The 17,112-nt window shown below is 36.9% G+C and overlaps 1 protein-coding gene across 1 annotated transcript; it reads right to left on the reverse strand.

Annotated features, from left to right (window-relative positions):
* Window positions 1-960: 960 nt before the first annotated feature.
* On the reverse strand, window positions 961-14,283 carry LOC134328801 (uncharacterized). Its single transcript, XM_063010029.1, has 10 exons — window positions 14,226-14,283; window positions 9,678-9,872; window positions 6,892-6,979; window positions 6,648-6,814; window positions 5,929-6,006; window positions 5,435-5,503; window positions 5,239-5,295; window positions 4,916-5,138; window positions 3,232-3,391; window positions 961-1,247 (listed from the first exon to the last, which is right to left on the reverse strand). Exons 2-8 carry the CDS (start codon window positions 9,868-9,870, stop codon window positions 5,032-5,034), a joined length of 759 nt encoding a protein of 252 aa, XP_062866099.1. The 5' UTR covers window positions 9,871-9,872; window positions 14,226-14,283; the 3' UTR covers window positions 961-1,247; window positions 3,232-3,391; window positions 4,916-5,031.
* Between the last annotated feature and the right edge of the window lie 2,829 nt (window positions 14,284-17,112).

A 17,112-nucleotide genomic window follows, 5' to 3' on the forward strand; every position in this document is an offset into this window, starting at 1 on the left:
AAACATTAAAAAGTGCATCTTTATAAAAGAGATGTATCAGATAAATAACTAAAATAGACTTGAATCTGTTTTGTGAGTGTTAGAAAGATCAGTAGAATGTGGATGTTGGAGCCATGTGTTGTTTTAGAAATGTGTCAGTATATGTGAACTTAAAGCTGACACGGGGATGTTCTGTAGATCTTACAGCACAAATATGTAGGAATAACTGAAATAAATGTTAGTGTATTAAAATATTCTTCTTATTATCATCATTATTATTCTAAACTGTTATATTTACCTTTTTTTTCCCATTTGTTCTTTCAGCTACATGACAGTTAAGCACCCTGGACTCGACCTAGTCCTGCTTGGTAGCTGTGTTTTACTTCGCACTAAACAGCCTATTTTTCTAGTAGAAAAGGAAGCTCACATCCGCTTATAAATGCATGTGGAAAACACCAAGGTTTGGTTTGCTCTTTTCAGCCTGTGTCTACAAGAAGATCGGGTTTCCTCAGCATATTTTTACGTGTAATAAGATGTGAAATGTGCGCTGCGTCGCTTTACGCATCAGGAGCGGTGTGCTGTTTTAGCAGAACACAAGGAAACAGAGCCCCAGACAGCACAAATACGTCGCTGCTACGTCGCTGCTCCCTACTTAGAATGGTTGGCGTTACATAGTATTTATGTCGTTTGCACATTGGCACTACGTAGCTTTGATGAAAAAGCGCCCTTAAAACGACGCTGATCTGGTGTATCCGCGACGTATTTTCCGACATACCTACGTCCAGCTTCCCCTTCTACGACTTTCATCCGATGTCTCCGCGATGTATTTTCCAAACTCCCTTTCGGCGACATGAATTCTGTACTACTTGTTTTATTGTTTTATTTTTATTTTGTGTTTTGTCTTTTAGCAAAACTGAGTTCAAATTATGAAAGGTTTAACAATAAACTTTTATTAGGAATTAAAAATTTTAAAAAATTGCAAAATTATGTAAAACATTTGATATAAAATGTTTCTTATTTTAACATACACATATAAATATATAATAACTTACATACTACTAACTTAGCCTTAACTTTTAAAAAACAGAACATATTTACAAGTATTTATATATACATAAACTATTATATATATAAAACATAAAATAAATGTAAAAACTATCGCTGCCTTTTTCTGAGCCTGTCACTGGAAAGGCGAAGCCACTCTTTAATTATCTTCTCAGCTTCAGCCTCATTTGGAGTGGGGAGCAGCGGGTTTCTCATTGCTGATACTGAAAAAAAAAATCGGATTACTAAAAGAGTAGGTATATGTAGCTGTAACATTAGACATGAGTAATAGAATAAATAGTCTCGCTGTATTAAATGAAATTTTATTCATCCCAATGACTCAGTTTCTTTTTTTTTTTTTTCTCCAGTGAACAATTTAAGACAATGTACAATACAAAAATATGAAATATAACAACTCATTCAACTAATTAGCACATGGAGGGCAGTATGCAAGTGCACAGCCTTTGCAGAAATATTTCTTACACCTGCAGCACACAGTATGTGTTTTACAGTCCTTCTTTTGAGGGCAGAACTGACATCTCTTCCTCTTACTTGCCCTAGCTGGGGAAGTGGCTGTGGTAGCTGGATCCTCAGGTTGATCAGGGGCTCCTGCACTCTGAATAGCTTTCACAACTGCTGCTGAGGCTTCTGTGTGGGGGACATGCTTCCTTCTTTCAATGAGTGGAGTTACAAGTGCCTTTCCTAGCTGCTCCAGGAACACCCTCCTCTTGTTCTGCTTACGAGACATCCAGGTCGGGTTGATCTCTCTCCAAATCACAAAGGCATTGTAGGAGGAAACATCAATGATGTTGTGGAAGATGACCAGGGGCCAGCAGGCAGTCATTCTTCTGCAGCTATCTGTTCCAATCACCTTATCTAGGTTGTCCACACCTCCTTTGTTGCGGTTGTAGTCTAGGATGATGATTGACTTCCTGTCCTCACGATCGCTAATGTCACCATCTGCGTGCAGTGTGCTCAGAAGAACTACATTCTTGTTTTTCTTTGGGAGGTAGGACACTGGAGTGGTGGTGGGCGTGAAGGCAAACTTTGAGGAGAAGACCTTTCTCTCCTTTGATGCAAGCAGTGCAGGTGGGAGCTCAGGCTTGTTCTTTCGAACTGCACCAACCATGGTGATCTTCCTCTTCAGGAGCTGCAGTCCGAGTTCATAAGAGGTGAAGAAATTGTCACATGTCACATTGTGACCCCTCAGTCCCTCTGTCACATCAAGCACAACGTTTTGTTCTGCATGCCTGCCGTGTTGGTCATATGCTGCTGAGGACCATGTTATTTTGCCATTTTTTGAAAGGAAAGTCTCTCTTTTAGCTTCAGGGTTTTCTTCTTCTTCTGAAGATGATTCATCATGCTCTGGGTTGTATTCCTCCCCATCTTCTTCTTCGGATACATGCTCCACTTCTTCTTCTGAATCAGAGTTGTCTTGCTGGACATCTGAGAAAATCAGCTCTACAGCCTCTTCAACGCTATAACGCACACTCATGGCTTCAGTACAGACAGAATTCTGGGTCCTGTTATCTGCAGCACCTTTATAACCTCTGGAAATAAACAGGTGGTCTTCTGAAGTCTGCGAGAACACCACCTGATTACTTCTGCTACTGATTGACACAACTAAAACATTGTAACATTCTGTGGGTTGTAAATAACTCTGTGACCTTGATTTCAACTCTATTTGCCTCACGGGTCATTTTGACCCGAAGACCACCTTTGTACCTTTTTTTGTACAGCTTACATGGAAATGTGAATAAAAGCAACATTTCACTTTTTCTATTGTTGGGGCCAATCTAGGAAAAGTCATAAAATTTCAAGGTAAAAAAATAGCATTTAGTGGATTTTTGGGGGGGTTTTAACACAGTGGCGGGTCATTTTGACCCGAGGACAACAGGAGGGTTAATACCATTAGACTGCAATAGCTTGTCATCTTTTGATAGAGCTATGAATTTTTGGCATATTAAACAATTCCACATGAGAATGGTAAGGCATTCATCTAGGATTAAAGACTACAGCCTATACACCATATAAAGACTACTGTACTCTGTTAATCAATGGAAGATCACAAAAATATCCATCCAGCAATGATCCTGTGGTTAGAAAATGACTACTGATTATGGTCTAGTGGACTAGAAGGTGCACAAACAAGATATCTTAAGTCAATATACAGAACTAAAAATTGTTGACAAAAATGTTTATACTTACAGACAATTGTGTCTTTCAGGTGTGTGTTTTTGATGGCCGTTTTCTCTCCTCTGCCACACCAGTTCAACTGCACAGCTAGTTGAGGAGCAAACACTTTGCCACAAATCCGCCACACTGTTTTTTTAAGTGTTTGCCCCCCAACCAGTGACAGTTTTGACACCTGAAGTTGACAAAAATATTCGGTAAGTAATGTACATGCAATGTACAATATATATATATATATATATATATATATATATATATATATATATATATATATATATATATATATATATATATATATATATATATATATATATATACTGTATATATATATATATATATATATATATATATATATATATATATATATATATTAGGGCTGTCGAAGTTAACGCGATAATAACGCATTAACGCAATCTCAATTTAACGAGATTAAAAAAAATAGTGCCGTTAACGCACTAATTACATTACGAGATTTTTTCACTTCTAAAACTAAAGCAATTCATTTTTCACCCACGGGAGACAGATTGAATTATTCTCACTGACCACGCTCACACGCACATTTAATGTTATTTAGTTCCGTTTGACAAAAAAACCCCTTAAAAATAGAGCTAACAGCGAAGATAAACCGGTTACAAAAGAAGCGACCGCTGTGTTTGTGTTCAATACTCTGTTCACAGTGTCGATACAAGTGATTCAAGAATCGATTCATTGTAAGCGCAGCGTAAGTTTATTTTCTCAGTCATCTCTCAGTGTTTACTGTTATGATGAATGATGCGGTTGTAAATAAACACCAAATACTACAGAACATTTTGTGTGACTCGCTTACCTTATAAAGCTCAGGCTTAATTATACTGGTTATTACCACAGAGCGGGAGCCGACTCAGAGTCGTTTACGATTTACCGAGGTGAACCACGAACGTGCTGATAGAATCGGCTCAGATGGGATCGGACTGTATTATCTTTTTAAAGTAAATATTTCAATCAGCAGAATCGCATCGCATGTATGATGTGCACAACGTTAATTACGTGCGTTTATTAATGAACGTTTACGTTAGCTTGTCAGAAGCTTTCTCAATGATGTCTGTGCGGTGTTTTTTTTTTACAATTAGTGATGGCAACCCAAGCAACTGTTCCACTGCACTATTTTACACTAAAAACTAAACTATTCCATAATGCTCCAGATTGCATCATTCTAAATAGGTATCGGCGAGTACAAAAATACATGTACTTGTACTCGGTTGGGAAAAAATGGTATCGATGCATCCCTAGTGAAAACACACTCACTTTGTGTAGAAACGTCCATCAAACCATCGTCACGATACAACCACAGAAAAGTCTGTTACAATAACTACGCATCTGACATTTATACGAAGTCAAGGGTCTCTGCTAGATAGTATTACTGCCTAATATGTGAGTGAATAAAACTCCCTTACAGTTTTCTCTTGTCCCAGCAGTTTTTAACATCAGTACATTTAGCATAAAATGTGTTCACCATTTTAATTGTAACATTTCACTTAAAATCCTTGTTTTCTATAACATTTACACAGATTTTTTTTTAATGCGATTAATCGCGATTAACTATGTAAAATTCTGAGATTAATCGCGATTAAAATTTTTAATCGTTTGACAGCCCTAATATATATATATATATATATATATATATATATAGTGTGTGTGTGTGTAAGGTACGTTAAATTACCAATTTTTGCTTGAAGATCTTGTTTTGAAGATGGACTTCAAAGTCATTCAAGGCCTGAATGCTTTCCAGTGGAAGTCCATCTTCTTCCTCTTTATCTGCTGGTGCAGGTGGCATCTTCAGGCTGCTGTTACCCAAAAAGGGGCCTCTTTGGGTAATAACAGAAGTGAGATGCTGGACCTGGAGCTGCAGTTTCCCAGCATCTCTAAGATGGCCCTCTCTGCTGCTGGGAAGTCACATAATAATATCATGGTTATTCACACATCTTTATTAGATCAATAAATAAGACATGTAATGTAATGTTAATGACTGTAGAGAAACCTTACTTTGTTCTGTGATGGTGGACTGTCCATCTTGACTGAGCAATTGGATTTGTGACATCACTGAAAGCAAATAATTATGCATGGGTGATTAAACTTTTTATGAATTTGTAAGGTTATGTATATTTCTCTATTTGTTTTGATAAATACTTATCAAGCAGGGGGTTTCTATGAATAGCATATATGACAAATGTGATTTTACTCTGCTGTGTTGGTTCAGTGAACCAAGCATCCTGAATTCTTCCCTGATAGGACTGGGCCTTTGACATCACTGAAAAAAAGAAATAGGTATGTACTATATTCATAATTTAAATTTGTTATTCTAAGTTTGTTTTATTGTGGACTGAAATTAAAACTGCACTTCAGAACTTTTATTAGTTGGACAGGATAAAAGGAAAAAAATACTGTAAGCTCTCTTAAATCTAGTCATTTCCACAGCATGAAACATTTTTGTTCCATTGCTTAATTGAATTTATTTAAATATGTTAAACTTGTTTTATTAATTAATAGGAGAATATCTCAGTTTCAACATTTGATATGTTTTCTTGGTACTATTTTCAATTAAAAATACAACGTAAATAATTTGCACATCATTGTATTCTGTTATTATTTATATGTTGCCCAGCATCCCAACTTTTTTGGAAAGTGTTGTAATGTTTTTATATATTTAATTTCTTCATTTTCAATTAACTTTACCTTGTCTAGATTCTGGGAAGGAGATTTCATCCGAGTATCCCTGAACATTTGTCTGGAAGCACTCATCCTGTGACATCACTAAAAAATCATAATTTGGTAAGTACACTGTCCATTTTAAAAACCTGCTTTTTTCAATATGCGTTTATGCGTGATGTTTGAAATACTAAGCTTCTATAAATATGATGGAACTTAAAAAAAATGATTTAATTTTTCTCTGGGCATTGGTTATATTATTATAGACTAGCTTTGCACTGCTTAGTCCTCAAACAGTTTAACAAACACATTCTTAACAGTATCTAACTAATTATAGTGAATATTAACAATCTTCAGTATGAGATTTCTAATAAACGCCCAGTAATACTTGTGGAAATGTGAAATATCATAAGCTTTAAAGCCAGTGTTGTGTTTTAAAGATTTGCCAGGCTTTTCCCAGTCTTTCAAACTATATTTTATTCAGGCAATGGAATGAAAAGATTTAAGTCTTCTGAGCTATTGTGTTTCCTAAAATTTAAGGGGCCCTATAAGGTGGTATAAGTATATAAACAAGATTTTTTTTTTGTTTTTGTTTTTTGGTAATGTCACAAAAATGCCAGGCGCATGTATGTATCTGTTCAGCCTTCAGCCATTTAGACCCATCTAGTCCAGCTCAAGTTGCAAAGAGTGTTACATCTTGGACTGCTTTTTTTTTTTTTTTGGGAAGAAAAATACACTAAACTTACTACTTCTGTTTGTTCCAGGATTTCGATGGTCAGCAGGTGGTGGTGGTGGTATTGGTGGTGGTGGTAGGGAATGCACTGTTTTCTTTTTCATTTTGAGATTCTGTTTTTGAGGGCTGGGATGCCATTTTGCTTGAGACTTTTCAATAAATTCAAATGGCTTTTTAGGTCTAAAAAGTAAAAGAAAAATCAAATAGAAATCTTCATGAAGTACTACACAATGTTGTGTGACATGTTATAAAATTACTTTCGTTTTCGTGGGAAATCATTGTCTGAATTTAAATCCGAGGTCTCGCAGGATATTCTCCATTTCTGGACGACCTTGTCCAAACAATCTGTAATATATTTTGCATGCAGACAATTAAATGCATAATATACAGTCATGGGAAAAAGTAAGTACACCCTCTTTGAATTTTATGTTTTTATGTATCAGGACATAATATAAATCATCTGTTCTTCATCAGGTCTTACCATTATATAAATACAACCTCAGATAGACAATAACACATAACAAATTACACCATCTCATTATTTATATAAAAAACTAGATCAAAATACAAAAAGCAGTGTGTGAAAAAATAAGTACACCCTTACTGTTTCTAAAGGAATTAAGAGGGTATTTATCAGTCAGGTTCTGCTAATCAAATGATCTTGATTAACTGATGATTAGTAAGTGTGATCACGTCTATAAAATCAGAAGTTTTGGCACTTATTGTGGTCTGGACCATTCAGGTGTGTGTAAACACAATACCAAGTAGGAAAGACATCAACAATGATCTTAGACAAAGAATTGTTCCTGCTTATTATTCTGGGAAGGGTTATAAAGCCATTTCCAAATCTGAAGTTCATCGTTCTACAGTAAGAAAGATCATTTACAAGTGGAAAACATTCAAGGCAGCTTCCCAGTAGTAGACGTCCCTGCAAGTTCACCACGAGATCAGACTGTGCAATGCTCTGAGAAATTGCAAAACATCCAAGAGCTTCATCTAAGACTCTACAGGCTTCGGTTAGCATGTTAAATGTTCAATTTAATCACTGTTCAACTAAAACAAAAAGACTGAACAAGTTTGGCCTGCTGGAAGGGTTTCTGAAAGAAAATGTTCTCTCTTTAAAATGAACATGACAAAACAGATTAAGTTTGCAAAGTTGCATCTGAAATAAACCACAAGATTTCTGGAACAATGTCCTGTGGACAGACGAAACCAAAATTGAGATATTTGGCCAAAATTCACAACGGCACATCTGACAAAAAACAAACACAGCATATCAGCACAAACACCCCATACAAACTGTCAATCATGGTGGTGAAGGGGTGACGATTAGGGGTTTGTGTTACAGTCACAGGATCTGGACAGATTACAGCCATTGAGTCGACCATGAACTCCTCTTGAAACCAAAGTATTCTAGAGTTAAATTTGAGATCATTTACAAATGAATGGACACAAGCCTCAGTGAACTGAAGTAATGTTGTAAAGAAGAGTGGAGTAAAATTCCTCCAGAACGATGTTAGAGACTGATAAAGTCATACAGAAAACCATTACTACAACTTATTACTAATAAATGAGATTCTACATGCTATTCATTCATGGGGTGTACTTATTTTTTCACATACTGCTTTTTCTATTTTGGTCTTGTGTTTTTATACAAATGAATGAATGAGTGTAATTTATTATGCATTATTGTTTATCTGAGACTGTATTTATATAATTTTAAGACCTGATAAGAAATAGATGTTTTTCATTTTGTCTGAATACACAAAACCATAGAATTCAAAGAGGGTGTACTTACTTTTTCACATGACTGTACATACAGTACAGACCAAAAGTTTGGACACACCTTCTCATTCAAAGATTGTTCTTTTTTTTCATGACTATGAAAATGGTAGATTCACACTGAAGGCATCAAAACTATGAATTAACACATGTGGAATTATATACTTAACAAAAAAGTGTGAAACAACTGAAAATATGTTTTATATTATAGTAACCACCTTTTGCTTTGATTACTGCTTTGCAGTAGAGTACATCCGTCCACCTTTTCTGCGCCGCACAAAGACACGGTGGTTGGAACCAAAGATCTCAAATTTGGACTGATCAGACCAAAGCACAGATTTTCACTGGTCTAATGTCCATTCCTTGTGTTCTTTAGCCCAAACAAGTCTCTTCTGCTTGTTGCCTGTCCTTAGCAGAGGTTTCCTAACAGCTATTTTACCATGAAGGCCTGATGCACACAGTCTCCTCTTAACCGTTGTTCTAGAGATGTGTCTGCTGCTACAACCCTGTGTGGCATTTACCTGCTCTCTAATCTGAGCTGCTGTTAACCTGCGATTTCTGAGGCTGGTGACTCGTATGAGCTTATCCTCCGCAGCAGAGGTGACTCTTGGTCTTCCTTTCCTGGGGCGGTCCTCATGTAAGCCAGGTTCTTTGTAGCGCTTGATGGTTTTTGCGACTGCACTTGGGGACACTTTCAAAATTTTCCCAATTTTTCGGACTGACTGATCTTCAGTTCTTAAAGTAATGATGGCCACTCATTTTTCTTTACTTAGCTGCTTTTTTTCTTGCCATAATACAAATTCTAACAGTCTATTCAGTAGGACTATCAGCTGTGTATCCACCTGACTTCTGCACAACACAACTGATGGTCCCAACCCCATTTATAAGGCAAGAAATCCCACTTATTAAACCTGACAGGGGACACCTGAGAAGTGAAAACCATTTCAGGTGACTACCTCTTAAAGCTCATCAAGAGAATGCCAAGAGTGTGCGAAGCAGTAATCAAAGCAACAGGTGGCTACTTTGAAGAACCGAGAATATAAAACATATTTTCAGTTGTTTCACACTTTTTTGTTAAGTATATAATTCCACATGTGTTCATTCATGCCTTCAGTGTGAATCTACAATTTTCATAGTCATGAAAATAAGTCATGAACTCTTTGAATGAGAAGGGTGTGTCCAAACTTTTGGTCTGTACTGTATAATGTACATAATATAGATAATGTTTATCTAATCAATATTCTTATACATTTTAGATTACCTGAGCTGTAAAGGATACGAGCTTGGTGCTGTGTCCATCCTCTGCTCACATTTGGGACCTCACTGCCTCGGATACTTTTTAGAAGTTTGGCTTTGTCTGTGTATGGAGGCCACCATGATATGCCCTCATGGTACCACTCTGCTGCCACCGGGCTTGTTGTTCCCTCATCCACAAATTCAACCAGTAGGTACATTCCTATCATACAGGGATCTATCATGCTACTCATATGTCATGAAAACTATAAAAAAAAAAAAACTTGATTATGAAGAAGAAAATTAAAAAAAAACTCAGTGGGGATGAAAAGGGAGGTTCTGGTAGCAAATTTCTCATGAACTGGTATGCAGAAGGGGAAAAGATACAAATTTCATCTTATATGGCAAAACAAATGCCTTCTGTTGAACTTCTGAAAATTTGCAATATTCAGTGGCCCCTGAGACCTTGTCTATTAAGTAGATGCCAAGTGTGGCTGAGGAAAGAGGGTATTCGAAGAATGATTCCTGTTCGAGAAAACAGCAGTATGCAATGTAGACCTCATTTCCATGGGAGAAAATATTTTTCACTCTGGCAACTTTGTTGTTGATGTAAATAAAGCTGTTGGCTTCATCTAATCTCAATGAGAAACTCTGTGTCCTCAGTTCGCGATACTGACTGGCTGTTTGGATGGACCTGGGAAGTGGACCACATGCATGAACTTTGTATAATCCCATTCTTTTCCTATTTCGATTCAGTTTTTTGGGCCTCTCTGACAGTCTTCTAATGACCTGACTGAGTGGGAAGCCAGGTTTTCTAATTAGCTTTTTAATCTGGTGAAGGAAAGATTCAAATTTAAATGCACTGAAATTATCGAGTGCACCATGTATTTTTACATCTTGTGCCAAGTGAACAAGGTTGTGTACATTGTAAGACATGAACTTTTCCCCATAGAGCTCTTGAAAGTGTTTCACAAATAAAACCAAAATGTCATTAGCATACTCAAGATGGTCTCGGAGTAGCTGTTTGCTGGATAAAATGAACACTCCCACAAAAAGTAGAAGAAAGTTTTGGTATGCTGTTGTAATGAGTGTGCTATTTAAAAGAACAGGCCCACTGTACAACAAAAACTGCCGGAACTCAGTAGCTTTCCACCTGTCTAACTCTCTTACAGACCTTGGTTGTCGCGAGAATTCCAAGGGAACATTTTTACGGATTTGCTGAAGTCTGCTTGAAAGGTTGTCAACAGTAGAGGCAGGCAGTCTGCAGGACAAAGGACCCCGTAGCCACAACAAAAGGAGCCTGCGCATAACACCAAGGCACACAAGGTGCATATAGTCTAATGGAAAGCCTGTTACCATTTTCAGTGATGTTCTTTGCAGTGGTGTGGGACCATGATGATGTTCTTCATCTATTTGAGCCCTGAATGACTCATCTGTTCTCAGTAAAGCATCAATTTCAGGAAAAACAACTCGATTCTCAATATACTTTCCCTCTTGGGTACATTTCCCACAGCCACTATAGCCAGAGTGACCTTTTATGTTTTTCACAAAGGCACATGCCGGAGCATCACAAACTACTGTGCACAGCCTTAAGTACAGGAAATCTCCTTTGTAATTAAATCCTTTTTCCAGATTAGAAATGTCTGACACAAAATCTTCTAGGAAGGCATCCAGGGATCCTGGTTTTTGGTTGCCACAAAACAAACCTATTATGACTGGGTCATGTTTTGGAAGATTTTCAATGATTCCTAGAATTGGCCAAAACTGTGTGGTGGAACTCTTGAATAAAGGTAAACCATCAATATTGACCTGGAGGTTCAGAAGGTGTGTTTCTTTTATGACATGCTTGTGTTCTTCTAAGAGATGTGTAATAGCTTCAAGCACACCAAAATGGTAATACTGTCCCCCAGCAATATCTTTGCAGGTCATTTTTGTAGAACGAACAGTTCCAAGCAATGTTCTTGCATCATGAGGGAGTTTTGGGTGGTAATCTGCCAGGATCTTTAGGAGACTGTTTAAAGCAGAATGTGTAACATTTTGCTCAACAGCCCATGATGCCAGTCTACTATGCAGAGAGGCTTGGACTTCTGAATCTGAGTCTGTGTCTGATTCTGTTTCTGTGAGTTCAAAGGCATAAAAAAATTCCTCGTTGTCCTCATTGGACAAAGGATCTTCAATTTCCTCAGTATTTTGTTCCTGCCTTTGATATGGACTCCCACAGCCCAGTTCATTTACATAGACAGAAATTAATTGTTCATTAACTCTGGCTTTGGATTTTCTTCTTATTGTCCAATATGAGGGTGTTGTGAAAGCCATACTGAGAATTTTAAAAGACCAAACATGAAACATAAAATAAATGTTTTAAACATTCTGTTCCATCTTGACAATGGTTACTTACTGGATGCAGATGAAAAACTTCACAGGATAATCACAGAATTGGAAATCTGTTTTAAGAGAAATATATTAATTATAACAAAAACTATAGTATTACTTATGTCATGCTTCGTTACTGTAGAACATAATTGTAGAACTTCACTATTTAAGTTATAACTCAAGTATTTCAAAAACAGTCATAATATTTCAAGATTAAAATAATTATTTTAAGATTAAACTTAAAATTTTAAAATAAATTACACATCATTTACTGATGTTTAATCACAAACCTGACCGAGGAAAGTGTTAGTAATATTATCAGAAAACCCCAATGCAGCCCTAAAGATGGTCATGTGTTTTTACGGTTAGAATTTGGATTCTGGTAGTCCAATGATGCTCTAAATATTACACATTTATTCTCAAACTATTACAACTTTAATCTCAAAATAATTATGACTTTGATCTCATTACGATTTTAAACTTTACATTTTTTGGTCACCATCATAAATATGACTTTAGTATTAAATATTTTGATAATCTTGAAGTAGAGCTTAATCACAAAATATTATGTCTTTCTTGATATCTTATATTTTGACCCTAACTGACCCTAAAACACTATTTCAATAAACTTCTTCAGTTTGTAAGTTTTGTTTGTTGTAATGGGATTGATGGCAGACGTGGGTGTGGTTAGACCTGTAGCCCCCCTAAAAAGTGAGAAAAAGAAAGACGTGTCTGTTATATTTAGGGTGGACAATGTGTATTTAACTGTTGTGGATAACATACTAGTCATAATTATTTTATTCACTTGGGCCAATCCATTAAATTATTCTGGAGCATTTTCTGAATGTAGGCAATGTGTTCCCAAAACATTTTAAATAGTCTCTAACAAAACATAAAGATTGTATTTGTTTTATCTGTGATGAACAAGTAAACGTAGATTTATTGTAAGAGGTTTTGCCCAGGTGGGATTCCACAGCGCTTCTTCAGATATAGATAGGCGCGCATATTTTCTAAGCTCCAGCGCATCTGTTACTGATTGACCCGCTCTCCCTCACCAAAGCTCACTAAGTGTGAGTGATCTTGGCTAATCGCCTCTCTTTGTCTTCCTCCAAGTCCCTGTGTCAATCACTTCTTCTGACCCAGAGTTGTAAGCGAATCCCTGGCCAGAGCGCACTGCACATAACAATATTGCATCTCAATTTTTTTTTACCCTTTTAATATAAATCACAAAATACAATATCTATTAAAATGTAAAAAATATTCGAACATTTAATATTATTTACATATTTAATTTGCATATGGGACATGAATTTAGTCCCGCCCTCAGCTCGCTGGTCCGATCGGCGTAATTTGTTGATTGGTGGTTCTGGATGTCAGTCAGATCTTTCTCTGAAAGTAGGCGCTTCTTGTCTGCAGTGAGCTGTAAACAGTTAGTCCACGTGTGGGAGCAGAACGGGGGATGCTCGTGGATTTTTCCTCCTCTGTTATCAGATGAGGTGAGTCTTTCATGTTGTTGAACTTTATAAAGTAGTGGCACGTAATTAAGCTTTAAGAAATGTCGGTAATGTGTTAAGTTCTTGTTTAAATGGTAATTGTCCAGTATATGTCAGTGATATTGTGCTGAACGTGAGCAGCCCAGCTGTTTAGCCTGTTGGAGTCAGACACGTTGGACATTTAGTTTAAAGTGTGTGTTTAAACTGTGCCTAATGTTTTACTACTGAACATCTTAGAGCTTAAGATAATTTACAGTGTTCCGTTTTGTTGGTGCTCGATGGTCAACTAATAAATCACGACTCTGAGTCGACTCAATGTTAACCACGGCACCACGCATCGCGGACCAAAGCGGGATCCACGATTCCGTTACACTTTACAATAACAACAGTAATCGGCGTAGAGGAATCGACTCCTCTGGCGATGGGTGTAGAGGAATCGACTCCTCTGAATTATATATTTCGAGAATTAATAAAATATTAAACGTTTAATAATGTTCTTCCTCTCAAACTGAAAATGAAAAATATTGTTTGGTATTTTATTTACCACAACAATCCATCTGTGTTAGCCTCAAAGCTAACTCAAGTTAACCTGGTTAATCTAAAAAGATTGATTTTATTCTGATTAATATACCGGTATATTATATTGTTTTGTCACCCATTATAACATATTAATTTTTCATATCTTTTGTTTTATTTTATTTATTTCTTACCTCTAAACTCTGCTCTGGTAAACTCCTTAAAGCCAGAAATAACGAACTGAGGGTTAAAAACGGCTTTTTATACCCTCAAACTGCGCGAGACTGCTAGCGCGTGCAGTCACTTTCACACTTTCCCGCCGCCCTCCTCAGGGTGTTCAGTCTAGTAAATATAATCAGCTACACTGTATGGACAAAAGTATTCTTTTATAACACCCCATTCTAAATCCATAGACATTTATATATAGTCTGTTCCCCTCTGCAGCTATAACAGCTCCCATTCTTCTGGGAAGGCTTTCTACAAGAGTGTGTCTGTGGGAAATGTATCAGTTCATATAGCATCTGTGAGATCAGACAGTGATGTTGGATGAGAGGACCTGGCTCACAATCTTCATTCTAGTTTATCCCAGCAGTGTTTGAGGGGGTTGAGGTCAGAGCTCTGTATGGGCATTCACTAAGTGCTTGATTTTATACACTATATGGACAAAAGTATTGGGACACACTTCTTAATCACTAAATTTAGGGGGTTTGTTCAGTCCCATTGCCACAGGTATATAAAATCAAACACCTAGTGAATGCCAGGAGAATGAGTGCACAGTGTCAACCCAGTTTGGTGGAGGAGGGATAATGTTATGGGGTTTTTCAGGGCTTGGTCTAGGCCTGGGAATGAGAATTCTTAATGCTTCATTACACCAAGTCATTTTGGACAGTTATTTGGTTTCAACTTTGTGGGAACTGTTTGGAGAAGGCTCTTTTCTGTTTGTACATGACTGTGTCCCAGTGTACAAAGAAAGGTTCATAAAGGCATGGTTGGGTGAGTTTGGTCTGGAAGAACGTGATTGGTCCACACAGAGCTCTGACCACAACCCCATCGAACACCTTTGGGGGGAAATGGAGATTGTGAGCCATGTCCTCTTGTCCATCACTTCCTGACCTGGACCAAACAAAAACCACAGCACTGGGAAGCTTAAAGTTTGATTTATTTAAAGTAAGGAATAGGGAAAGGTCATTGGGATCTGTTAAAAAAATATAGACAAAAAAAAAAAGCAAAAGCAGCACTAAAATAATAAAGAACGATAATGCTGCTCTCAAACAAAGTGAATTGGGGGCAAATCATTTAAAGACCACTTTTTCAAAATGACCAAATTGAGGCATTAGTCAGACTAAACACAAAAGGGACGAAATAGATCAATCACTTTGCTGCTGGTCCAACAGGTTACAAGACCCTGCAGGTAGTGCAGGGTTCCTCTACCAAGAATAAGAGCCCTGCAAAGATGGATGCAGGGTGTTAGAACTGGGCCTGGTGTGTTCACATAGGTTTTTGGTTTTCTAAAACTGAAGGTAAATGGATTGACATAACTTGAAATGGAATGGGTGTTGACCTTGAATGAAATTGCAGCCACAGCAAATGTTGAATTTTAATCTAGCCATGGTCCACTTGGCAGTCTGTAGCATCACTGTGGCATCACCGCTCCTTCACCATGCAGCACCCAGTGCTCCTACAGTAGGTTATTAATATACACCATCAAGATTGCTTAAGTATAACTTACATTTAATATAGTAAAAGAGTAACTTTTTTATTTTTTACATTTTACTTTTATACGGTAGTACAATATTTTTGTACTGAGCATGAGCTTCCCATAAAGCCTATTATGATCAATTGTTTAAGACGTTTAACTCGCCTTGTATTTTCAGTCTCACTAACTTTTTCTTTTTCCTTTGTTATTAATTTAAAATCAGATGAGTTGCAACATAAGGTGATAGTCAAAAGAATCACAATGCCTACAGCATAATAAATAGGCTGTTTGTGGTTAATGTGTTGCATACTTTATTCAGTATACTAGCCTTATTTGTTAATGTTCCCTAAATTGACTAATTTAGTATGGGATAATTCACTAAGATGTGTTAATGCACAGATATTCAGTCTTATGCTTTAAATATTTTACCCTTTGAATGTGCATCACTCCATGCTCCACCACTGGGGTAAAAAATGTGACCCGTTGGAGTGATATTTTATATTTTAATATTTATTATTTTCACAAAACAGAATTAAACAAATGTGAAAATAATGACAGGTAATCACAGTTTATAGGTATTACCAGACTTAATGTTTTATGTGTCAAATATATGACTTAAAGATATTGCTAGAATTGAAAAACTATACAGGCGAGTCTCGCTTCAGCATCTGTCTTTGAGGAGTTTGGAGCTTCTCCCTGTGTCTGTGTGGGTTTTCGCCAGGTGCTCTGGTTCCCTCCCTGCTCCTGAAAAACACAAAGGGTAGGCTTATTGGATACACGTAATTGCCCCTCGGTGTGTGTGTGTGTGGTATGTGGTATATGTATTCCTGCTTTGTGCTGAGTGATTCCGGGTGGGCTCCGGACAAACCACCACTCTGACGGACTAAGCAGATGAGAAAATGTCTGACTGACTATCGGAATACACTGCTGTATTGCTTTTCAAAGATTATTGCCCTAATTTTTGTTTTTCTATTAGTTCAACCCTACTAAAAACAAGTTTGGCGTAAAGGACTGCCTGAAAGATCAATCTGAGGTGCTGCATGCAGTACATGTGATGTTTAAGGAACTAAACCACTTAATGTTTGGTTATTATGTAATGTGTACAGCAAATATACTTCTTCTGCAACTTGATCTATTGAGCTATTTTAGCTGAAACACTCATTTGTTGTGTATATATTTTGTAAAAAAAAAAAACAGATCTGATGCCACTGCAGCAGGACAGTACAGCAATAACAATATGGCAGTGTTCGTCATAACCTAATTTGGTGATGTTTTCTTCACTTGGCTTTGTCTACCATTGTTTTGCTTAACAACACTTAACTTATTCTTTCTTTTCTTCCTTTTGACACAGGTTTTGGCTCGAATCTAAGCATGTACAACGGACA

Source organism: Trichomycterus rosablanca, chromosome 15 (assembly GCF_030014385.1).
Source record: "Trichomycterus rosablanca isolate fTriRos1 chromosome 15, fTriRos1.hap1, whole genome shotgun sequence".
NCBI lineage: Eukaryota > Metazoa > Chordata > Actinopteri > Siluriformes > Trichomycteridae > Trichomycterus > Trichomycterus rosablanca.

Excerpts from the sequence above, each read along its gene's own strand:
- LOC134328801 (XM_063010029.1), bottom strand. The coding sequence starts at position 9,870 with ATGTACCTACTGGTTGAATTTGTGGATGAGGGAACAACAAGCCCGGTG. Across the intron at positions 5,296-5,434 it reads CACTGAACCAACACAGCAGA|TGATGTCACAAATCCAATTG; the intron begins GTAAAATCACAT and ends ATTTGCTTTCAG. Across the intron at positions 5,139-5,238 it reads GTCCACCATCACAGAACAAA|CAGCAGAGAGGGCCATCTTA; the intron begins GTAAGGTTTCTC and ends GTGACTTCCCAG.